Raw genomic sequence first — 26,447 nt, forward strand, 5'->3', positions numbered from 1 at the left:
CCCTCATTTTTTTTATTTCCCTATCTCGTCTTCTTTCTCTGCACCCCCTTGTTCCGTTGTTCGCAATCCCATCGTCGTCGTCACCGTAGGAGGCCCAGTAGATCACCGGACATGTCTACTGCCCTCAGGTCCTTTCACGTCAGTTCCCAACGGTAAGCATGCCAAACTGAATCCCACTGCTCGCGTTATAAACTACAGTTATAACAAAAGAAAAGCTTAGTTTTATTAGAATACTGCCTTTATTGAGTCTGTCTGTTCTATGTTCCCCTGAACTAGCTGATAGTGGGCACTAAGATATTTGAATTAAGACGATGGCGAGTGCTCTGATTTTACTTCAGTGGAATGCAACTCATCCTTGTATGCTGGGAGGTTTGTTGACCTCCTTGTTGCATAAGTTGTTATTTTAGATTGTCTACTCTGATGAGCATTCTTTTGATGTTGGAATTGATGATTGTTAAGAAGCCTTGTTTTGAGAAGATTTGGATTAGCAGTAGTTCTTTTGCTTCATGTAATTTTTATTTCTGTTCGGTAAATTGACCGCCAATTCATTACTGCTTTGGATGGATGCTTGCTTGTTCTGGCCCATATAAGGGTTTTTTTTGTGTTATTTGTGAGATTAGAGACGTGGGTGTGCGTTGATGCTCTCATGCTAAGGGTGAATTATTACGTCCTGGTCACCGGACCGTCCGGACACCAATCCAGAGGCGTCACGTCACCTAGATATAGTGGGCCCGGGTGTATCTAGGTGACGTTGCGCGTCTGGATTGGTATCCAGACGAATCCGGACACCTGACGTAATAATTTTCTCATACTAAGTGGTGGAGTTTTGAGATGGAAGAGGCTATCTCTGGAATTTATCTTGTGATTAAGTAACGTTATCTTCTAGTACTTTATGCATCAAAATCTGATATTGTTTGGTAATTTATAGTACATCTGTTTTAACAACTCTATTGCTTGATGCTAATTTCAAAATTGTATAGGGAAGTAAGCGACAAGGCCAAGCTTCTCTTGTCATTCATAAACCTTGTTGAGTTTGAGTTGTTGAAAGGCTTTTGACATAGGTTTACTTTGATTTTTGGCTTTAATATTAGGAACAACCCAAAGAAATTATGTTTGTATTTTGATTTTTGTAAGGAAATTTTTGGTTGTAGGTATTTTGAGTGTATTGTATTTGTGTTTTAAATTTTGAGTATTTAGTTGAGGTTAAGACAAATCCAATGTATTGCTCGAAGGGATTTGAATACCTCAAATAGGTCATTTTTATGAATTTGGAATTTCGTTCAATTTAGGCAAATTCTAAATTCATTGTGATGGGGATGGAATAAAAAACACTGCAGAGAAGCAAACAAAAAATAAAAATAAAAAATACAGTGGAAAGTAAAGGACACCAAGATTTAATGTGGAAAAATCAAAATCGGGAAAAACCTATGGAGCCACACCACACCAAGAAACCCACTATGATAATTGGGATAAATAATACATATCTCTCTTTTGTCTCGATCTCTCCTTGCTTCTCTTCTCTTTTATACCATTCTCACATTCAAAACAAAAGAGAAAGACAAGTCTTGAAGCGCTGTGACGCCTGTTTAGAACGCTGCAGCATTCCATCTGACGATGTTGCAGTACTTAAACCCACAACACTACAACATCAAATCTAGAGCACTACGACGCTTTGCTCTCTGTTGTTTCGCCCAGGGAACTCTAAAAAAACGGGGGGCTTGTGAACACAACGCTGGGGCTCTCGAGTATACAGCGCTGGGGTGTTGTACCATTTTTTTTTACTCGAGGTCCGAGGCAACAATATAATCTGATTGATCGACAAAATCATTTTCCACACAAGCTAACACATTGCACATCACAATCTTGCATCTACGGTTGATCTTGAGACCTCATTGGCATCCCATGCTTGCAAAGTCACTGTATTAACATCTCACGATTATTAGTATCCTGTGCTTGCGCCAACCTATTCTCACAAACCCATAGTCCTCACATTGACCTAACATCAATCGTGCTTCTTGCTGTCCATGTGTAAACCTTCCGATCACATCAACCCCACTTCTCCGTGCCTCTAAAATTCCTCTCTCTGACTCTCCCCATCCTTGTTTCATCGTCATCCCTCCAATATTGTGGATTGTGTCGACTTCATGAGGGCATCCTGTGTCCTAAATTCATTTAAAAAAATATTAAAAAAAAAATTAATAGAAAATTTTAGTTTTGTTTTACTTCTAATAAAACACCAAAAAGTAATTTTTTGAATTTATTTTGCAATCAACCAATCAACTCAAATTCATTATATTTACTTTGCACTGCATTTAAAATACTAAATGTTTGCAACAAATAACTAAAGAATAAGGTTTTATCGATGTCCTTTACTTTTTAGAAGATTATTGTTTTTGAAAAAGCATATTTCTTTGCATAGATGAAGTAATATTCATTGGGCTAGAGCTCTTTCATTTGTTTAGAGCTCTATAATATACATTTTATATGTATTTTTTACTTAAATATTAGAATTTATTTAGAAAACACTGTGTATAGTAGAAATGATGAAAGAACATTCTTCGTACATTGGTGTATATAACACACTAATTAAGTTTAAAGGAGTATACAAAGTAGTACTTTTTATATGTATTTTTTACTTAAATATTAGAATTTATTTGGAAAACACTGTATATAGTAGAAATGTTGAAAGAACATTCTTCAAAATATATGTACACTGGGGTATATAACACACTAATTAAGTTTAAAGGAGTGTACATGGTAGTGTAAGACACAAAATGAATGAGCTTACATTAAAACATTTGCAGATAGATGTGTACAACTCTAGAATTGAGTTTATGATATTTTACACGTGTAAATTACAAAATATGGAAAACTTGCCCTAAAATAATTGCACACGTGTATACAATCTACTAATTGTGTTTATAAGAATATACACTCATGCATTAAACTCAAATTATAGATGAACCTGCACTTGAATAAGTTTACGCATGTGTGAACAATCCTGTAAACTTAATTACAAGGTTATATATAGTTAAATACATGTGTACAATACAAATGATAGAAGAACTTATCCCAAAATGCAATCATATAGGTATATATAGCCCTAAAATTGAGTTTTTAATATTATGATAATGAAATTACTTTCGGTCTTTCCCTCACTCAGAGGGTTCTTCTCATCAGAAAGAAGTTAAAATTTATAATACAAGGTAATCTTTGGGTTATTTGAGCAATTAGATTTAGCCTAACAAATAATCTATAATTATATTTTTAGAAAATAAATATTTACTGCTATATTATTTTTATTACATTGATTTTATAGGCATAATTAGCAGAAAGTTATTTATGACATATCTAGCTGGTATCTTCCCTCAAAATTGATGCTAGTTTTTCAAGAAGCATTAAATTGCCCATAAGGAACTGATATCGTTGTTGTGTTATGATTTTCTTAAATAGGTCAGCAATATGAAGGTTAATAAGAATGTGAGGAAGAGAAATAATATGTTTGTTTAAAGCTTCCTGAATTAAATGATAGCCAACTTCAATATATGTTATGTGCTAATGAGAAACAAGATTAATAATACATTAAATAGCATTGGGATTGTTCCCATGAGAGGAGTGAGCTTATTTTTAAAATAATCAAGTTCAAATAAAAGTCCATGAAGCCAAATAATCTCTAAACATGTGGCAGACATCAAACAATATTGGGGATGATTTAGACGCATGAAGATACTTCTTACTCTTCCAAGAAATTAAAAAGTCATCAAGATGCATACACCAAGCCGTGGCCAATTGTTGGGTATTAGGGACTCAACCCAATTAACATCAGTATATGTAATAGCGTAAAGAGAAGAATCAATTCGAAAAAAAAAAAAAAAAACCAAACACGGCTTGGCGTCTTACTAAGATATCATATGATTCAACAAATTGATAGGAAATACTTGGTTTCAAGTAGTTCCTAGCAAAAACTGAAGTAGAACAAGCAGAAAACTGCTGTTTACAGCAGTGGACAGCAGTTTTTCTCAAGAAAACAGTGAGGAATTGCGGGAAAACTGAGAGAAAAGTCACAGAAACGCTTGTATTTCACTAGAAGAAGAAGAAAACAGCAAAGATACAATTGATCCTCAATTCGAGAGGAGGATCGATCTCTCCCAAATCTCTAGACGCCGCTAGAGCCCAAAGAAAACCTAAATCTAAGAGATCTCAAATTTCTGCCAAATTCAAGATACTCAAACCCTAGCAAAATCAACTATTTAATGCATACAAATTAAAAGAAATTCCCTAAACAGTCCCTACATTCAAATTTCTCTCTGAAACCCCCCAAAAATCCTTCCTAAAACGCTCTGTTTGAGCTGTCGGCCCGCCCGATCTCCCGCAGGAAGGCGGAGATCCCGCCTGTTCGCGCTCTGCCGTGTCCCGTGCAGACCGGCTGGACCGGTCCAGTGGAACGGTCTAACATACTCCCCTCCCGAAAATCCACCTTGTCCTCGCAGGTGGAGATATGCTCGTGTTTCGGTGGAGGTGGCCATCCTTGAGGTGAACTGAAAGTCCTTACTGTATTGCTGAATCAAGGGCTGCACGACAGGGAAACATCCCCTCCCTCTTCCAATCGATTGCATCCAATCTGTTGTAGTCTCACTAGATAATCTTCCCCCACCTCTTGTACGTCCCTAACCATGGTCTTAAGTGTTGTGATGGCTTTGGATAGCCCTGCATCTCTCCTTATGACTACCCTTCTCCCATCCACCATTAATTTATCGTGAGTGCTCCCCAATTGTCCTGGTTTCCCCAAGTTTGCAACCACTTCATCCCCAGGATGACATCATGCTTCCTAATTCTAGTGGGGAAAATCCTCCCTTACTTGAATCCCCTGGATGGTCAACACCGCACCTTTACAAATTCCTTGGCCTTTCTCCACCTTCCCTGTACCCATCATCACCCATAACAACCGGTGTCCACCAATTCACTCACAAGTTGGTTGAGACCTGAGTGGAAATGAAATTGTGGGTAGCCCCACTATCAATTAACACCACCACCTCACGGTCAGCTATCTCTCCTTTCACTTTCATAGCGTGACTCGGAGTGAATCCCACCACAGAGTTCAGAGATACTTCTGCCACATCTAGATGCAATTTTCTCCTCCAATCTGCTCCCACCTCCCTCCTCGTCTTCCTCGTCTTCACAGACAAGGAGAACCTGAAGAGTTCGGTCCTTGCACCTATGCCCTGACATGTACTTCTCATCACATCTGAAGCACAACCCCTTTATCCTCTTATCCTGCATCTTCTTCTCTGTCAGCCTCTTGAAATTTTCCCCACTCCCTCCTCCTACTGGCTTCTCCCGGGTGGTCTCATTACTGTTGCCTGATGCAGGCCCCTTGGGTGCTAGAAGAGTGGTCGTCGTCCTGTAAGAGCCTCCTGAGCAGTTTCCTCGAGCCCCTCTTTATGTTTTCTTCTAATCTTCTATCAACTGCGCCAGCTCCATAGACTTTCCCAGGTTCTTCGGCTCCAATACCCTGACTGTTATTCGGATCTCTGGTTTCATCCCCTTCATGAAGTTTCCTTCTAAGGCTGACTCTGAAATATGATCCAATCTACTAGCCAACTACTCAAACTGATCCCGATAATCTGCCACAGTCCCTTCTTGAGTCAAGGCAAAGAATTGCTCATAGAAGTCTCCTTCCCCGTCGATTCGGAAACGCTCTAATAAGAAATCCTTGAACTCTCTCCAGCTCCGGATGGGCTCCCTCCTGTGACGCCACTGATACCATGCCAAAGCTTTCCTTTCCAGACACAGACCCGTCGTTGTCAATTTTTCATCCTCTATCAACCTGTTGACATTAAAGTAACGCTCCACTTTGTAGATCCAGCCATGACCGTCTTCGCCCTCAAAGACGGGCATTTTCAGCTTCCTCACCCGTAGGTCTCCTCCGTTTCCCCGGTACCCTCCATAACCTTCCATTCCTCGAAGGGGAAGAGTCCCCCAAGTGTCCCGATCATCCCTCCGACAATTATATTCGAATCTCTCTTCATACTCACCTCTTCTTCCTTCGAAATCATCACCTAGACGCTGAATTCCTTCAAATTCAGCACCTCGACGATGACGCTCCTCCCTTCTTCCTTCAAAAACAGCCACTCGACGCTGAATCATTTTGAATTCAGCACATCGGCGATGAATTTCTTCCCTTCCCCCTTCAAATTCAGCACCTCGACGCTAGATTCTTTCAATTTCAGCACCTCGGCGATTGAATTCTTCCCTCCTTCCGACCAAATCAGCCTCCCGTTGGTCGTATCCCCTACTCATCTCCTCTCTAGAAAGCGGTTCTAGAGGGGGCATGTCGTTTTCCTCCTCCAGGATCTCCACCTCCGAATTTCTCCTCCCCCTCAATGGGTTCGGATTTCCTCCGATGCCCTGGCCGTCGGTAGTCTCCCTTACTTCCGATGCTGCTGGATTGGTCTTCATTTCAAGTAGTTTCTTCATCATTTCCTCCATCGCGGTGAACTTTCCCTCCAACCTTTCATTGTTAGAGGTGATTTGATTTTGAAATTTGCAGAATCTTTCCTCCAAATCGGCTTTCAATTGGCCGACTTCGCCTTCCAAGACATCAAGCTTCTTTCCGGCCATCTTTCTTCCCAACGGATCTCAAAAATATCACTTCAGGAAGCCAAAAGCTCACTGAAAAATCAGGATTTCAGCCGCCTAAGGTCCCAAAAATGACGCTCTGATACCAATTTGATAGGAAATACTTTGTTTCAAGTAGTTCCTAGCAAAAACTGAAGTAGAACAAGCAGAAAACTGCTGTTTACAGCAGTGGACAGCAGTTTTTCTCAAGAAAACAGTGAGAAATCGCGGGAAAACTGAGAGAAAAGTCACAGAAAAGCTTGTATTTCACTAGAAGAAGAAAAAAACAGCAAAGATACAATTGATCCTCAATTCGAGAGGAGGATTCTCTAGACGCCGCTAGAGCCCAAAGAAAACCTAAATCTAAGAGATCTCAAATTTCTGCCAAATTCAAGATACTCAAACCCTAGCAAAATCAACTATTTAATTTATACAAATCAAAAGGAATTCTCTAAACAGTCCCTACATTCAAATTTCTCTCTGAAACCCCTAAAAAATCCTTCCTAAAACGCTCTGTTTGAGCTGTCGGCCCGCCAGATATTCGCAGGAGGCGGAGATCCCGCCTATTCGCACCTCTGCCGGTCCCGTGCGGACCGGCTGGACTGGTCCAGTTGACCGGTCTAACAAAAATATCTACTAAATGCAAATGACTGAGAGTTTGCATAAATTGACTAATTTGTTGTATTGCAAAAGAAATATCAAATTATCAAATAGTTTAAGTTGCTTAAAAACTGCCAAAGTACAATGGGATCAGGAAGAAGATCACCTTCTTTGTTGTGAGATTTTTCTTTTACTTCTAAGGGATATCCCTAAGGCAAGTATTATGGGGGCCAGCCAAAGTAATAGGATCCTGTATATACTTATGTTACGTTGGTGTAGAAAGACAGTATTGAGATTAGTGTAAACTTCCTAACCTAAGAAGTAAGAGTACCAAATTCTTCATATGAAATATGTCCTAATCATGTTTTTACAAATAACTAATCAAGCTAAATCTATCCCAATAATAATAATTGTCATCAATATAAACTATTTGAAGAGCAATACCACTAGATGTCTTGCATAGAAATAATGATAAGTTATATTAGTTATTTTTAAAGGAGAAACAAAGTATGATTGATTGAAATTTATCAAACCAAGCACGGGGTGCCTATTTCAGTCCATATAAAAAGTGTTCTAATTTGCATATATCTGAAGGAGAGGCAACAAAAATGCCAGCTAAAAGAATGATGTGAATGTCCTATTTGAGATCACTAAGAAGAAAGATTATTGTAACATCTATTTGATGGAATGGTCACCCTTATGAAGCAATAATAACAAAAATCATTTGTACTATAGTTCTTTTAGACACGAAAGGAGATTTCTTCATAATTAACCCCATATTCTAGTTTGTATGGAAGAAAACAAAATGTGCCTTATAATGACCAAAGTACCATCAGAGAGAAGCTTGATCGAGTAAACACAGTTGTAACTAATAGCTTTAACATTAGGAGAACAATGATTAATCTCCTATATGTGGTTATCCTCAAGAGCTCAAGAGTTTTTTATCCATAGCTTCCTTCCAAATAATCATGTTTACTTGACTCTAAGTAACATGTAGGAATGGGAATCAATGCCAATGTTGTGTGAAATCCATATAAATTTGGAAGATGAGCAATTTCGGAAGAAAATCTAGGAGATATAATTCTATTCAGGGGCTCGAGTGGTGAATTTAGTTACATAGGCTCAAATGGTGCATTAGCCTTAGGAAGCGGTAACGTTGTACGTTTTCTTTCGTGCACAAATTTTGGTTTGAATTGTTTAGTACCAAAGTTAATTCATCAAAATTAAGAAGAACATATGTCTCTAATAGAGGTTCAAATTGAGCAGAGAAGAAAAATTGATGTTCAAAGAAGAATACAAGATAAGAGCTTCAAAATCTTTTTGGAACTTGGGTCATTACTAAACATTAGCTTTATGAGAAGTGCTATAACCCATATATTCACATTTAATAGATTGACTAGAGAGTTTTGGATATTCATGGGGTAGTTCATAAATAAAACAAACTATGAAATATATGTATATCTTGTTAGCATGCTTATGAAAAAGATGTAAGAAGCATAATCAAATTTTAAGACATAAGATGGCAATATGTTAATTAAAAAGTCTACTATACCCAATGCTTCAACCCAAAACAGGTGGAACAGAAGATCAAGCAATAATGTTTGAATAACATTTAACAAATAGTTATTCTTACATTCAATAACATCATTTTATTAGGGTGCATAGGGATATAACCACCGGGAAATTATTTATTTTCCTTTTTTAAGAAAGTCATGAAATTTAAATGACATATATCCACCCTGGAATTGGATCTTTGACGGTGAAAGACAATTGAGTTTTAACGTAGACTACAAATTTCAAAAAGACAACTAATAGTTTAATGCTATAGAGTTTTTGCGAAGAAAACAAACCCATGTATACTTGTTTAATTTGTCTATGAATTTCTCGAAGTATTTATAATTTGCATGTGATATAACACGAGTAATACCCCACACTTCACTATTGATTAACTCAAACAATTGTCAACACGATTATCATGTCGTGGAAAAGGATGAGACTTGTTTTTTCTTATTTTACATGTTAAGCAATCTAAAGAAAGATTATAAGATAATCGATCTTTTTTACTTAACAAATTAATATTGAAAGATGATAAGAGAATTGATCTTTATTACTTAACAATCAATGTTCATTAAATGCGATAAAACCATAGAATTTATATGCCAAAATGCTTGTGCCATAGATCATCATTTGGATTTAATATAGTACCTGACAATATTATGATCTTAAAAATAGAATTATGTAATGGAAATAATCATCGAACTTTAGACCGCTTACAGAATATTTTTCTGTCAGCCCATCCGACATAGTGAAACCATCACAAAAAAATCAAATGTCAAAGTTGCTATCAATATTTTTTTCTATTTAGATAAGATTCCCCAATAAGATTAATAGATAATTGACTATGATTAACAATATGAATAAAGAGTCATCAATCATATGGTTGAATATTACGAAGAAAATGTGAGTAATTAGTCACATTGGATTTAAATTTGTCCTTGAGCAACACTAGAAACTTATTAACTAGAATGGCTAAGAAAGAAGTTGCATGAGAAAGGCTTGATGTTGTTGTTGTTGTTGTTGTTGCTAAGAAAGAAGTGCATGAGAAAGAAAAAGAGTACTAGTGTGAGAAGCTCCGACATTTTATAATTTGTTAAAAAATATGAAACTTGAGCAAATAAGTGTTTTTCTGATGTAGAATGATGGAGGGGGTCATTTGAATTTTCAAAAATTCCTAATTTATTGGAGAAGGGAGGGATGGGGGCTGGCCAAAGAGAGAGGGGAGAGGGAGATTTGTCCACATTTAATGTATGTGTCCATATACATTGAATAGGTGGAATTAAATTCAAATCCAATCATTTAATTCAGATTTGCACTAATTGAGGAGAATTTCCTAAAATAGGTGTAGGATATTTAAGAAAGATTTTAAAATTCAAATTCATTTGAATTTGAATTATGAAATCTTTCCAAATAAGATAGGGATAAATTAGAAGATGATAATTGGGTAATTGAATGATTCTTTAATTAAAATTTTAAATTAGGAAAGGGATTAAAGACCTTTCAAAATTTAAAATTTAAAATTAAGAGATGGGAGTTAATTGGGTAGCAATAAGGGGAAGTAAATTAATTGAATGGAGGGAGAAAGAGGGAGGGGGGAATAGAGGTGTCTAGGTTCAATGTATTTGGGCTAAGGATTAATTAACCAATCAATTTCAGAATTGATTAATTAATTGAATGAAAGAAGTTTCCAAAATTAATATAATTAATGAGGATGGATTTGAAATTCAAATTAGATTAATTTGAATTTAAAATCTTCCAAATTAATGATAACTTAAATAAGGAAAGAGGGATTTTTGGAGGGAAGTGGGGTTAGGGGAAGGAGGTGGCCGGCGGGTGGGTGGAGCCTTGGTGGATTTCGGCCAAGGGGAGGGAGGAGGAAGAAAGGGGCTGGTGTAGGCCGATGGTGTGGAGGTGATGGGGTGAGAGGATCACGCCTTGGTGGAGGGCTTGAGGAGGTGGTGGTTTAGGGAAATAAGGAAAAAAATAAAAAATAAAACTGCGAGCCTTGGCTCTTCCGAAGACTGACGGGTGATACAATGCCTTTCACCAAGGGACTTCAAACCAAGAGTCAAGACCCATCCTGCGGCTGGTAAAAACTACAATTCCCTCCGTAGGGATTCTCACTAACGTCCTCCCAAAGAATAAAAGTGTAGAACAAAATTTTATTAAAACTCCATCATACAATTACTCTAGCAAGGGCCTTTATATATAGGCCTCATAAATAAAAGAAACTAAAATAAGACGATCATGCCCTTAGGGCTTACATAAGATTAAACTCTTAAGGGTAAAAATGAAAAATGCATAATTAAATAAAAAAATACAATTAATAAACTAAGATAAAATGGAGGAATCTAAGCCGTCGATCTTCGTCTCTTCCTTTGATTAACATCCACCGTCGGATGTCCGCATCATTCTCCTAGGGTGGAAAAGAGCTCGACTCCGTCGAGTTCGCGTTCCGGGTGAGCAACCATGCTCTGATACCAAACTGATAAGAATGATGGAGGGGGTCATTTGAATTTTCAAAAATTCATAATTTATTGGAGAAGGAAGGGATGGGGGCTGGCCAAAGAGAGAGTTGTCAGAGGGAGAATTGTCCACATTCAATATATGTATCCACATACATTGAATAGGGGGAATTAAATTCAAATCCAATCATTTAATTCAGATTTGCACTAATTGAGGAGAATTTCCTAAAATAGGTGTATGATATTTAAGAAAGATTTTAAAATTCAAATTCATTTGAATTTGAATTACGAAATCTTTCCAAATAAGATTGGGCTAAATTAGAAAAATGATAATGGGGTAATTGAATGATTCTTTAATTAGAATCTTATATTAGGAAAGGGATTAAAGGCCTTTCAAAATTTAAAATTCAAAATTAAGAGATGGGAGTTAATTAGAGAGCAATAAGGGGAAGGAAATGAATTGAATGGAGGGAGAAAGAGGGAGGGGGGAATAGGGGTGTCTAGGTTCAATGTATTTGGGCTAGGGATTAATTAACCAATCAATTTCAGAATTGATTAATTAATTGAATGAAAGAAGTTTCCAAAATTAATGTAATTAATGAGGATGGATTTGAAATTCAAATTAGATTAATTTGAATTTAAAATCTTTCCAAATTAATGACAACTTAAATAAAGAAAGTGGGATTTTTGGAGGGAATTGGGGTTAGGGAAGGAGGTGGTCGGCGTGTGGGTGGAGCCTTGGTGGATTTCAGCCAAGGGGAGGGAGGAGGAAGAAAGGGGCTGGTGTAGGCTGATAGTGTGGAGGTGATGGGGTGAGAGGATCGCGCCTTGGTGGAGGGCTTGAGGAGGTGGTGGTTTAGAGAAATAAGGAAAAAAAAAAGAAAAAAAAAAAGAACCGCAAGCCTTGGCTTATTCTGAAGATTGATGGGTGATACGATGTCCTTCACTAAGGGACTTCAAACCACGAGCCCGGACCCATCCTGCGGCTGGTGGAAACCACAATTCCCTCCGTAGGGATTCACACTAACGTCCTCCCAAAGAACAAAAGTACAGAACAAAATTTTATTAAAACTCCATCTTACAATTACACTAGGAAGGGCCTCTATATATAGGCCTCAGAAATAAAATAAACTAAAATAAGATGATCATGCACTTAGGGCTTACATAAGATTAAACTCTTAAGTAAGGGTAAAAATGAAAAATGCATAATTAAATAAAAAAATACAATTAATAAACTAAGATAAGGATCTAAGCCGTCGATCTTCATCTCTTCCTTTAATTTACATCCACCGTCGGATGTCCGCATCATTGTTCATGGCTTACTTTTTGACACTCCATCTAATGGCTAGGGTTAAAGCACATTACTGCAGGGAAGGCTACTAAGGTAAAATTACATTGCAAGGCTTAATAAATGCTTGCTATAAAATGAACCTAACTAACATGTAGCTACTTGATTGCATAAATAATGCATGTTGAATTCCATTTGAAAAGATAATCGTATGAAGTCATTGGCTGCTTCATCAGACTTGTTGATCTTCAATGCAATTTTTTAGGGTGTGGTGAAATAAGAGTACACATTTTAGATATCTTGAGTCTAATGTTTGGAGTGATGGTGAAATAGATGGGGATATTATTAGTAGAATTCAAGTTGGATGGTTGAAGTGGAGGAATGCATCAAGCTTATTGTGTGATGCATTGGGCTTAAGGGAAAATTCTATAAGATGGTAGTGAGACCTGCAATGCTTTATGATGAAGAATGTTGGCCATTAAAAGAGAATATTAAGATAAGTGTTACAGTGATGAGGATGGTTAGGTGGATGAGTGGCTTTACTCTTAGAGACAGGATATAAAATGAGCATATACGTGAAAAGGTTGGAGTAGCTCTAGTGGAAAATAAGATCAGAAAGAGTCGCCTTAGATGGTTTGGTCACATAAAACGGTGGCCTTCTGATAACCCGGTTAGGAAAATAGATTTATTATACTTGGCTTATGATAAGAAAGGTAGAGGTAGACCTAATAAAAAAAGTTGGTTAAAAATATTAGAAACGACCTTTCTTTATCAGATTTAAATGAGAATTTGACTCTTAACATGACTCAATGGAGAAAAAGGATTCATGTAGCCCACCTTGCAAAGTGGGATAATGGCTTGATGTTGTTGTTGTTGTTGTTATTGTGAAGAATAAAAAATATTATTTTAGCAAGATCTTTTTGGGCACTTTTAGTAAAAAAAAATCTTTTTTCATGATATCTTGTTAAGAATCATAATAGTATTAAAATTCTTAATAAATCTCTTATTAAAATGGGTCAGTACATGAATCCTTGTAACATCAGAAAATAATTTAGGTGTAGGCCAATCAATTATTCCTTTTACTTTAGCAGGATCATATTGTAGTCCAATATTATAGATGATAAATCGCAACGCCCCCCCCCCCCCCAAAAAAAAACCCCCACCCCCCCAAAAAAAAATAAAAAAAACTGCTTCTTGCATGAAAAAGGCATTTTTTTTGGATTGATTAATAACTTCTCAAATCTAAAATTGGTTAAAGAAAGTCTCTTATGTTATTAATGTATCTCATCAAAATTAAAAGTTAATATGTAATCAAAATAAACAACCAAAAACTTCTCTATAAATGGTCTTAAGTCTCAATAATCTATTCAGCAATCCCATAAATAAATTAGTAGCATTTGAAAAACAAAAGGAATGAATAATCACTCATACAGGCCATCTGTTATCTTCAATACAATTTTTTAGTCATCTCATGGAGTAAATTCTAATATGATGATAACCACTTTTTATGTCTTGGAGAGGAAATTTTTTAGCCAAAAACAAAATCAAGCATGTTTTCTTCAAAATTAAAAGTTAATATGTTATCAAAATAAACAACCAATAACTTCTCTATAAATGATCTCAAGTCTCAACAATCTATTCATCAATCCTATAAATAAATTAGTAGCATTTGAATAACTAAAAGAATGAATAACCACTCGTACAGGCCATCTGTTATCTTCAATGCAATTTTTTAGTCATCTCATGGTGTAATTCTAATATGATGATAACCACTTTATATGTGCTGGAGAGGAAACTTTTGGTCCAAAAACTAAATCAAGCAAGTCATTAAGTCTATTTATAGTAATCTTCATTAAGTCTATTTCTTCAAGAGTAATTATTTTGGGAATCAAAAGGGTAGGTACAACATAAGGGCTTAGACTCTCCTAAAGGAATCCCTTCCTAAGCTAGTCTTCTACTTATCTTTCTAACTTGATACACTCAGTAGGGTTCATCCTGGAGTAGGTTGGGATCCTCCTGGAGTAGGTTGGGATCCAATGATAAAATCTATGGCATATTGAATATCGCTTATTGGGAGCCAATGATAAACTCACAGGGAGCTCCTTAGGAGAAATATCAAAAAACTCTATTTGAAGATCTGAGATTATAATAGGTATGTGGATCTCAATAGGAATGGTTGTGACTTCTTTCACATGGCAGAGATGTAGGGAAGCTTCATCAGAATACTCTCTTTTGAACTCCCTAAATCCTCCAATATTTGTTTGATTCCTAAGGGAAAATGTAGAAGTGTGCAAACTAAACTTAGTAGGAGTGTCTAAGGTAAAGATTAGGAGAAGAGGGGAGCTAATTAAAACTAGTTGGAGTTTTGCATTCTTTTTCTTTGATTTGATACAATTTTGACATTAAAGCTAGATTTGCAAGGTTTAGGTTACTATTTCTTTTCCATTAGCTTTACAAGAAGTGTTGTTATGATATTTTTTTTTTTATGTTTAAAGATAACTATTTTCATGCCCATAGTATAACATCAGTATTAAAATGCCGAGGACTACTTAAAAGAATATATACAATATGCATAGGAAAGAAATCACACCATGTATGATTTTTTTATCTACCAAGCTTAATACGAACTAAGCATATGGTACTTATAGATAGGGAGGTATGTGTAATGAATTGTTGGGTGGCCGGTTCAACCGAACCGGCCAACCCGCCTTTTAATAGCCGCGACCCCAAAAGGGGTCGGTATTGGTTGTTTTGCGAAACAGAGCGCGGAAGGGCGGCGGATGACCGGATCTTCGCGCGAAGGCTTGGGGAGACTTCCTTACGCCAATTTTAGCAAACGAACGCGTTGGAGGGTAAGATTTAACAACTCATTTTCGTTCTTATTGTTATAAAAGCAAAGGTTTGGGAGAATTTGCAACAAAGGGAAGAACCGACAAGGAAAGAAAAGGAAAAATGTTTGTTGATTTTTCTTTCGGATTTCTCGTATAAATTTCCTTCCTTTACTTCATTCAAAATGAATGATATGTTTCTTGAAAGATAAGGAAGGGATTGAAGCGAAGAAAAAGGAATTTGCGAAAAGAAGGATTTTGAGAGTTTGAGAAGTTTCCATTCGAAATTGTAAGTGAATTTCTTCCAATTCAGTTTTAATGATATTTAGTATTTAAATCAAAATATTATTTTTGATAGAAGTTATTGTTTGAATTTAGGGTTTTAGAAAATGAAAGATCAAGTCGTAAGTGTTGATTCCGCGAGGATTCAACAAGAAGAGAAATTGATTCAAGAGTAGATCAAGCATCGAAGACCTGAAAAGTTCAAAGTGGGTAAATTATATTATTTTATGTTTTATTCATGATTTCAAACTTTTTAAGAAATTGATTAAATTTTTATACTATAAAATGTTGAACACAAATTCTTATGATTTTATAGTCTTAGGAACGAATTCATCTGTTATGAAGGTTTAAAAGTTTATGAAAATGAAAAGTAATAATTATAGAGATACATGTAAGGTATGTTGTATACAATGGTAACAATAAGGATGAAAATGAGAAAAGAAAAAAAAAAGAGAATAAAGGAAAAGATATTGAAAACGACAGGAGTTCACCCCCTTATGGTACTGGCTGGGGACGCCGTACTAGTGCACGAAAAAGGAAAAGGAAAATGCTATGGAAATGGAAAAGGTAATCAAATGGAAAAGGTTGTACCTTAGGGTACTTTGAGACGGTGCTCCTGTGGTGTACATTTGGGTATATTTGAGATCGGTGCTCCTGTGTTCAAATGCAAATGGGAATAGGAATAATAATGAATATTAAAGATAACAAATGTTTTAAATTGATATAAATTAAAATATCCGAAGAGTATAAGTTAATGAAATGAAAGAAACAAGGTTAGGAAATGATAGATTATTTACTGGAATCTTACTTTATAATGATTAATTTATATAGTTACCCACTGGTTTACTTAGTAAACTCACACCAACGTTTTAAATGTTTTAGGTAAATTCTAAAGAATAATGGCTGAAAGAGAAGAACATGTTTACAGAAGACGACGTGCAAATGACAACAGATAATTTACATTTTTGTGTTTTAGTGGCTATTCAGTATTAAAAATGAAGAAGGTAGTTTAAATGTTGTAATGATTGTTTAATGCCGAATTTTTCCGTACTCGCCTCGTTAAATCGAGCATCCGGGCCGGGTCGTGAAGTATGGTTACGCAGTTAACATGAAGGGCTTAGAGATAGGGTTGGCTTAGTTTAGCCCTATAAGAGCACGAGTGAAAATAAAATTCATGACATTGTCATCACTCATCATTAATGCTAGTATAAACCTCTTCTCAGTATATGTGACTTAGAGATACAAAATATTCCTATATTTCTCCAATTCTCATAGCATATTTTGTAACAGACAAACACCTCAAACAATCAAGGGTGAGTTATTATGTACAATTAAGGTTTATTTCAGTATAATCGGTGTAGATTTCACATGTATATCATCTTTATATATTTAATAATATATAATATTCCATTCATAAATAATCAAACTCAAGGGTTTTTCAATTTATTCTTAGAATATAATATGTGCCTTATGTTGGTTTTGCATGTGATATTTCTTATTAGACTTGTAACAAATGATTACCAAAGTATTTATAGAATGTGAATGTATGGAAGCCTAAGGGTGGGAAGTACTACCAGATGCTGATGATTTGGTAGGAGGGCTAGCATTAAACCTAGAGGAAAGTCTAAAAATGGTTAGATCGTTGGACCTTGAATTAGGATTTTTTTTTCAATAAAAAGTGACTAGACTAAGGAATCCTCTGATGTTTGTGGATCTAAAAGCTCAACCTAATTTACAATTTTTATTTTAAGGCCAATTACAAACTCATTTACTACCTATCAATCTTGATCAATACAATTTATTCTCTTTAACAAATCTTCAAATGCGTTTAGATATTCAATTACTGCATCGTACCTTGCCTGATACTTAAAATTTGATAATCAATGTCTTATCATAATGTCTTGGGTAGTATTTAGATCTTAACATTTCTTTCATTTATGCCCAATTAAGGCATTTCTACAATTACTTCGTTCTTTTGTTAGCAGATTATTCTAATAAATTTTAACATGCACTATCAATTTTACTTTAGCAAATTTAGTTCTTTAATAACCATCCATGTTATATTTGCTAAATATATTTCATTCAGGTCAACCAATCTACGAATTTGTGTGGGTCAAATATACCACCAAAGGTGGGGGCTTGAATTTTAATTTTGTTATAAGGTTCATCATATGTCCTAAATTCATTTCTAGGCTAATGTCATTTTAGTTTCCTACTAAACTTTTTTTCCAGTGGTGATCATGCAAATCAGGTTTGATTTGTGCAACAGGGGATGCTTGATGTCTAGTAATTAAGAGTTGCAGTTGATTCTTATTGCATTTCATCATGTTTTGTAGAATTATATAATATTATCATAAATTTTAGCTTTTAAACTTGCAATTGTATGGATTAAATTCTGAAATTGATCTAAATGAATTGACTGAAGGCATGATGTAAAAAGTTTTTTTTTTCCTTTTAAGCGATACTTATGCAATAAAATGAAAGCAAATGTATGAATTTTTATGGTAGCGATAGTTTAACAGTTTGTGTGTTTAAAAACTTAGTAGGCCTTTGACAAAGGTAATTTTGAAGTGGATCACACCCTCATAAATATGGCTCTCAATTAACAGTGACTAGAGTAGGTTTTTATGTTAGGATTGATTGGTTAAATGTGGTGTTAAATTACTTGGAGGTCATGCAAATACTTCAGACTATCGAAGTCATAGATTTATCGTTGCAAAGATAGAATACCAATATAAAGGAATTTAGAAGGATTATAGAGGTTACCCACTAGTGGATATCAAATCATCACTTGTTGATGCCTCTTGAAGATGCCTTAACTGTTGTAGTGTTTGCTCCTTTTATTGTGCCTTCAGAACACCTTAGCTGCTTGACTAGTGGAACCCTTGTAGCATTAGCCTAATGCCAATATGATTTTGGTGGGGGAAGGACCATTGAGGAGAAGGCACTATTATTGCTTTCGGTGAATTGATGAGAGGCTATGAAGCCCTTGGTTAGGATGGGTTGGTTTATTTGGTTGGTTAAGAGGTGATGTTACAACAACAACATCAAGCCTTTTTCCCACCATGTGGGGTCGGCTACATGAATCCTTTTTCTCCATTGTGTCCTGTTAAGAGTCAAATTTTCATTTAAATCTAATAAAGAAATGTCATTTCTAATATTTTCTAACAAAGTCTTTTTAGGTAACATCTACCTTTTAACATAGGCTAAATCTAATACATCTACTCTCCTAACAGGGTACCGGAAGGCCGATGTTTTACATGACCAAATCATTTAAGGAGATTCTCTCTAATCTTATCTGTCACTGGAACCTTTTCCCGGATATGCTCGTTTCGTATCCTCTCTAAGAGTAAGTCCACTCATCATCCACTTGAGCATCCTCGTTTCAGCAACACTTAACTTAATATTATGTTTCTCTTTTAATGGCCAACATTCTGCGCCATAAAGCATTGGAGATCTCACCACCATCTTATAAAATTTTCCCTTGAGATAGAGTGGTCAAGACGTGATGTTGAGGGGTTTATTTGTGATGGCTTTTAGGTGTAGGAGGCTTGGATAGGGCTTGTTATAGGTGTTAGGAAGTAAATCACATAACGATAAACTAACAAGAAAAAGAAATAAGCAGAAGAAAAAAACGTCAAGATTTAATTTGAAAAAATTCATAATCGGAAAAAAATTACGGAGCCAAACTGATGTGAAACTATTAGGAGTTACGATCAAAATTAAAAAGAGAATTGTTAAAGTTTGCTTTTATAAATTTATGTGGATCATGCAAGATAGAGTTAAGATTTAGAAACGTTAACTTTGCTTAGGCCAAAGAGTTGCAAAAGAGATTAACCAAAACTATTCAATCCAAGTTCTAGGAGAATTTAATATGCAAAGTACAATAACAAAAACCCAACGTTTAGCAACGAGAATTTCACCTCGGGGCCATCTCACTCAAATATTGATAGGCTTTTGGCGGAGATAGAAGATCCAAGCGATGAAGGATGTTACCACTAGAGAGAGGGCGCCGAAGAACTTCGTCGGAGGAAAAGTAGCCGGTGGGGATGGACGTCGTAGGTGACCGTTGAGGCTCCAAGTGTGCTTTGAAAGTTGTCGGTCGTAGATGCTTGCAAGGATTGGCACAACTCTCTCCAAGTACTCTTCCACGGTGGCTTCGTCTTCAAATCCGACGTCGAAGCAAGGAGACCTTAGGACGTTGATACTTCCGTCGGCGTTGAATACAAGACCCCACTCAAATTCAGGATCCGCCATTCAACATTGAAGTGGGGAAGGAAGAAAACAAGAGAGACTTCTTCAATGATGCTGTAGCGAAAATAATCCAGCAGAAATTGCTGGACAGCAATTCAATCTTTGCAAACAGCAACTATCGGGTCTCTTGTTGCTGGAACCGTAGCAGGGGAAGTGGGAAATCTTTGGCTGCAACATTAGTACGTGGAAGGCTCTATGTGGAGGACTTGTGGGCAGGATTTGGTGGAGAAAAACCCATGCAGGGAACAAGTGGTAAGTGCAGTAACTCTCGGCAGCAACTTGGAGAGCAGGAAATTTTGCACGGGATCAGTTCTAATCGGAAATTGGAGAAATAAAACCCAGCAAGAAGGCTAGGGGAGGGACGGCTGGATGGTGGCTAGGTTTTAGAATGATTTCCAATTTTGTGGGGCTGAAATTGGTAAGCAGAAATTGAGTGGATTATTGGGGATTTGGCTCAGGAAAATGACGTGAATAGTTTCCAAAAGGGGAGGGAGTTTTAGGAAACTAATTTATTGCATATTCAAAAGAGGGGCCCGTGGATTTAATTAGAGCCTGAATGTAACTCTCAGATTTTAATCCAGTAAGGGAATTTGAAATTTGAATTCAAAACAACTGGGATTTCCATTAAATCTATTCTTAAATATAGGGCGTTATTTTAGGAAAGAAATAATGACAGAATTAAGGCAGGAAATTCGAAATTTCAAGGGGAAGGGGTGGCGGGATTTCACCAGGGAAGTGGATGGCCGGACTGAGGGAGGCGGCGGCCTGGCTGGGGCCGGTGGCTGGCGTGGCCGGCGGCAAGGGAGGGCGGGGAAGGGAAATCGGCGGAATTGGGTAGGGAAAAATCTCTGGACCGGCTGCAGGGGAGGGGAAAGGGAAGAAGAAATGGGTGAAGGGGATAAACCACGAGTCACGAACTCTTCCAATGACTGGTGGGTAATGCTTTTGCCCTCACATGGGCTTTCTCTCTCACTTCTCTCTAGCTCTCATGCAAGACGAGTAAGAAGAAACACAAAATCAAATTTTCATTCAATAATTCATTAGCCTATTACAAAGCATGAGACCCCTATAAATAGGTCTTCAAACATAAAGAAATAAAAGTACTCAAATGCCCCTTGGGCTACAATAAGACATAACTCCCCATAGGGGTAAAATGGGAAAACAGTAAAACAAGACAATAATAATAATAAAATACATAATGACATCTAGAAGTAGAGGCGCTGAATTGTGGCCGTCGATCTGTGGTTTCGCCGGCGATAAACATGTCGGTAGCGTCTGTCGATGTCCTCATCACAAACCATACCAAAAAAATTACTATGAAAATGAGAGAAATTGTATAGATCACTCTTCTTACTGTCTCTCATTATCTCTCTTCACTTTTCACATAGTTCTCAAAATAGATAAGAGACGCATTTAAAACATTCAAAGTGTGCAACCCTTCAAGTGAAATAAGAAGAAGAGAAGAAAAATTGCCTAGCCTGACTCGTAGCACTGCGACACTGGTGCTTCTCTCTTTGTCTCCAAGTTAAGACTGCAGAGCTTCCGCGCTACATCCTATGACGCCGCAACGCTCTTATGTATAGCACCGCAACACTGTATGATCATAAGTTTTTTTTTTTCATGGGGCTTTGCCCTCGAGCAGAGGGCGTGCTGCCCTTGCAAACTCGTAGGGAGGTTCTCGTCGAGCTCTACCAACAGAATTAACGTCTATGTCGACAGTACAATTTGATTGATTGACATAATCATAGTCCACGCAACACAATTGTGGGCTTGGTCAAGAGGTAGGAAAGGGGTGCTAGGGTTAGGGTTTGATTTAATGGAAGGAGGCTGATGGCTATAATAGGATGGCCTTGGATTGCTTTTAGGTTTGTGGGGAATGTTGTGGTGTCTAAGAGAAGGATGTAGGAGATAACTAGGCCATGGTGTGGGGAATGTTGTTGTATTGTAGGAAGGGTGTAGGAGTCAGCTAGGCTAGGGTTTGGGCAGAAAGCAGAGAAGGAGAAGGGAAGGAATACTAGACAAAAGCTAAACTTGAAAACTGACAAAAATCCGAGGGTTTGGATCGGCCATTAAATTTTCTTAGGGTTTGCATACAAGCAAAGTAATTCAATATTCATTCAATGATTTAATAAGAAAGTACATGCAGTCTTTATAAAATATTGAAACAAAAAGTTCATCAATAATTCCATGTTAGTTTAGGCCAAGTCATTTAACAAAAAGGAGTGGTTCTATTTTGCATGCATTCATCTTGACCATATTTAGAGTGGACGGCCAAAGGGATTTTGGGCGTAATTTGTTGCTTGTAGAGTAAGTCAAGTGACTAGCCATGTTATGAATGGAAGGTGAAGTGTTCTTATGAATTCAGCACATATTGAAATCCAAAGTGAAGGACCAGCCAAGTCTTTATCATGCTACTTGCTTTGAGACGTTGAATGTTGCTGATGATGATGGTCCTCTATTCCTATGTAAAGCTCTGGTTTGGGATCTGATCCGGTACTTGTGTATGTGTTAGTGTTGTATCAATCATGCTTCATTCCTACTTTTGCCTTAATGCAAAGCGCTGTAAACTTTTTATTTTTTTGAAAGACCCTAGGAACTGTGTACTTGAAATTGATGCAAAAGTATGCCTCACTTGGTGATTAACGCATCTCTTCAGTTTTTGGGATTCTAATAGCCCTTAGATTCCCACCAATCCTTTTCTCATGCTTATTTAACTGAAAAATCTTTTGTCTGTGAATAGTTCATTATCCTTCTAATCACAAGTAACATTTGATTACTTCTTTTTTTGCTGTGGACAAAAACAAATATGGTCCTTTGCTTTTAGTGTGATATATATATATATATATATTTTCCTCTTAAAAATCTATGAGGTGCTAGTCTAGTTTTATTTTAGGTTATTCTATAAGACATCACAACAATATAAATACCTATATATATACAAGCATTATATGAGATGTATTGATTTGGGGAAAATTTGGAATAAAGCTTTAGAATAGATTTTTCTCCTCCAAATCCTGTCTCTCTCTCTCCTCCCTCTCCCTCTCCCTCTCTCTTGCAAGAAGAGCTCAAGAAAGCCAAGAACTCCTCAAGAATCCTAACAAAATCAGGTTCCTTGACAAGTATTTCCACTCAAAGCCCATAATGATTAAGACTTCATGATACTCGAAGTAGTTTTTAGTACTCAAGCAACCTTGTTTGTGTGGGCTAGTGCATTATTGTATGTTCTCCAAATTTTAAATGGCTTCAACTCTGTCCATCTTGTTTGGATCTGCAAACATATATTTTCCCTTGCTTAATTTTGGTCTTTTTTTTTGTTACTATGCTTGCAGATTTCAAATATATTTATTCGGTTTATTGTTTGTAATGAAGTGTAATTTTGTTCCAATGTTTTTTTTGATAAATCGTAATTTCTTCTTTTATCCGCACCGGGGAAATTTTTGGTTAGAAACTCCTCATAAAAACATCGATCAGGTTTTGCATGACAATGATTCACAAACAATAAAACGGAGTATAAACTACCAGATATTTATATCAAAATTACATAACAGTTTTTTATTTTTATTTTTTGTTCTATAACTACAAGGAAATTTAATATAAACTACAAGATGTATTTTTTAACAGCTAAAAGACCAGTGTTCTTGTACCACAATACAACACTCAAATCATTACTTTTTTTAAGTTTGATTGTCTTGTACTCATGACTATCTTTCTTAATGAGCAGCTTGCATTCCGTTTCAATCAAATAAAGTCTCTCACAATCCTTTGCATCTCATTGTGAAGCCTTGAAGGTAAAGTTGCTTTGATAACTGGGGGAGCGTCTGGCATCGGCGAAACCATCGTTCGACTCTTCTTAAGCCATGGAGCCAAAGTTTGCATTGCTGATATTCAGGATGAGGCCGGTCGGAACCTGTCTGAATCTCTCGGCGGAGACCAACTCGCCGCCTTCTTCCATTGCGATGTCACCATCGAAGACGATGTACAGAATGCCGTGAACTTCACTGCTGCGAAATATGGCACCATTGACATCATGGTGAACAATGCCGGCGTTTCTGGCTCCCGAGTTACCGACATCCGGAACGCAACATTCGACGAGTTCAAGAGGGTGTTTGATGTGAATGTTAACGGCGTTTTTCTTGGTATGAAGCATGCCGCACGTGTAATGATTCCTGAAGGCAAAGGCTCCATAATCTCATTGGCTAGTGTGTCAAGTATTGTGGGTGGATTTGGTCCCCATAGCTACACAGGCTCAAAGCATGCAGTCCTGGGACTCACCAAGAGTGTGGCTGGAGAGCTGGGAAAGCATGGCATACGTGTAAATTGTGTTTCTCCTTATGCAATTCCTACAAATCTCTCAATGGCTCATTTCCCTGAGGAAGAGAGGACTGAGGAAGCTCTGAAGGGTTTCCTTGCATTTGTGGGCAGCCATGCCAATCTCAAAGGTGTAGATGCGATGCCAGAGGATGTAGCATATGCTGTGCTTTACTTGGCGAGCGATGAATCCAAATATGTCAGTGGCTTAAATCTTACAGTAGATGGAGCAATTACATGTGTCAACAATACTCTTCGTTCCTTCGGTTGATCTCAGGTTAGCTGAAAAAAATTATCAGAAGAGAAGTCCAATATTACTATTTAACTCTGGCTTTAGGTTCATCTTTTTTAATAAATGGATTGTGGATTAATGTGCATTTCCTATTCACAGATCAAATATTTGAAATTAGTGTTAATAGATTGCTAAATACTGTTTCAAATCAATGAATTGCTTGATCTGGTCTTTATTCTTTCTTGGTCAAGACTTTTTGGTTTTGAGTAGGATCACATTATATGTCAAATCATTTATGTTATAGAAGAACCTTCTCTTTACATGGTTGTTTGTAGAATTGATTCATCAAGTTTTTATACTCTTGCAATTCTTCTTCCCTTTACATAAGCTCTATAGTTTTTTTTTTTTCCCTTCTATAATCTTATATTTTGTAAGAATTGATTCACCACCGCCGCCACCCTTTGGCCACCATCACCTTCAGCTTTTGGCCACCCACTGTTACCACCAGTTCCTGCCACCCACTGCCACCACCCGTCGGTCGCTGCTATCTTTAAATTTTATTATACATTCATTTTACTTATAACCAAATAAAAAAATCATTCATCTGAATTTATTTTACATTCATAAAAAAAACTCAAATATTCATGTTACATTATATTTCTTTTAAATTGCATTTCTTTTTATCCGACCAATTATTTGCCAATAATAAGGAAAGCGAGCTTCTTGTATTACTTGCAGTCCTCAAAGAGGGATTCTCCTTTCCTGAATCTAATTTGAAATTTAATTAGCTAATAGTGACACAATTATTGTAACTATTTATATTACTTTGAAATTTGAGTTGAAACTTGAAAGTATCATTAGCGCCTCTTTTTTATAAAATAAAATAAAATAAAATAGGGGGAAGTTTGAATCGAAGTTATCAATAATGTGATTTTTTTTAGTGGAAAAAAAATATATTTTTAGAATATTTTGATAAAAATTTTAATGGATCTCAAAGTCTTTTAATATATTTTGAATGATTATTGCATTCATCTCAAAGTAGATATATGCTCTTTAGGTCAATTCGGATCAATTTTTTATTATAATTTTTTCCTTATAAACGGAAGAAAATATTTTTTTATATTCAAATGCGCGTTATAATTTTCAAAGTTTTTGAATTTGCATTGAGATTATTGAAATTAAAATATCATTAAAACACCAATTTAAGTGTAAATTTAATGACTTAGAAGCTCATTTTAATACATTTTACATCATGATAAATTGATAGAATTTTATCCCATGTATGTGTAATTCAAATAAAATTATAGGGGCTGTTTCGTATTAGGATTTAGACTGGATTTGAGCGAAATCCAACCAAACGGCCTAAAATGCGAAACCAAATCTCACGGTAAATGAAATCAGCGGTAGATGGAAAATTACCCATTTTCGTGGTAAATCCTAGATTTTCAAAATCCTCTAATTCAACGGATTTAATGCTCTATTGATACGAAAAAGAAAAAAATATCCTCTCATTTCATGATTTAACGCTCTATAGTCAAATAATCACACAAGATTTATAATGAATGCTACCAAACAATTTTCAGGATTTAATCCTCCTAGGATTTCCTAAATCCGGATTTAGAGTATTTACAAAATCCTACTTAAAATGAAATCCTGGGTGCTATCAAACAACCCTTAGAGTTATATGCACATTTTAAAAATAAAATGAAATTAAATATTTATTTTAAATATTATATGAGAGATATTTGTGTAATTAATCCTATTTTTCACTCATACTAAGAATTTTTTTTATAAATATTATTGAAAGAGTTATACCACCTATTTGGAACAGTTGCACGATTTTAGAAAGTTGATTGTGAAATTATTGTAGTAATACAACTTAATTTTTTTTTATTGCAAAAATTAAATTTTTATCTCAAGAACTTTGAAAATAATAAAAAAATAATCAAATAAATATTTTCTAAAAAAATAAAATAATAATAAAAGTGACTCATAGTCAATACTCCATCTACTAG

General features: G+C 36.1%; 1 protein-coding gene across 1 annotated transcript; it reads left to right on the forward strand.

Moving 5' to 3' along the window:
* Positions 1 to 24,752, forward strand: LOC110111993 (zerumbone synthase). Its single transcript, XM_020844064.2, has 2 exons — positions 1 to 152; positions 23,673 to 24,752. The coding sequence occupies exons 1-2, from the start codon at positions 112 to 114 to the stop codon at positions 24,469 to 24,471; spliced, it is 840 nt and encodes a 279-aa protein (XP_020699723.1). The 5' UTR covers positions 1 to 111; the 3' UTR covers positions 24,472 to 24,752.
* Positions 24,753 to 26,447: the final 1,695 nt, after the last annotated feature.

This window comes from Dendrobium catenatum, unplaced genomic scaffold (assembly GCF_001605985.2).
Source record: "Dendrobium catenatum unplaced genomic scaffold, ASM160598v2 fragScaff_scaffold_1521, whole genome shotgun sequence".
Classification (NCBI taxonomy): Eukaryota; Viridiplantae; Streptophyta; class Magnoliopsida; order Asparagales; family Orchidaceae; genus Dendrobium; species Dendrobium catenatum.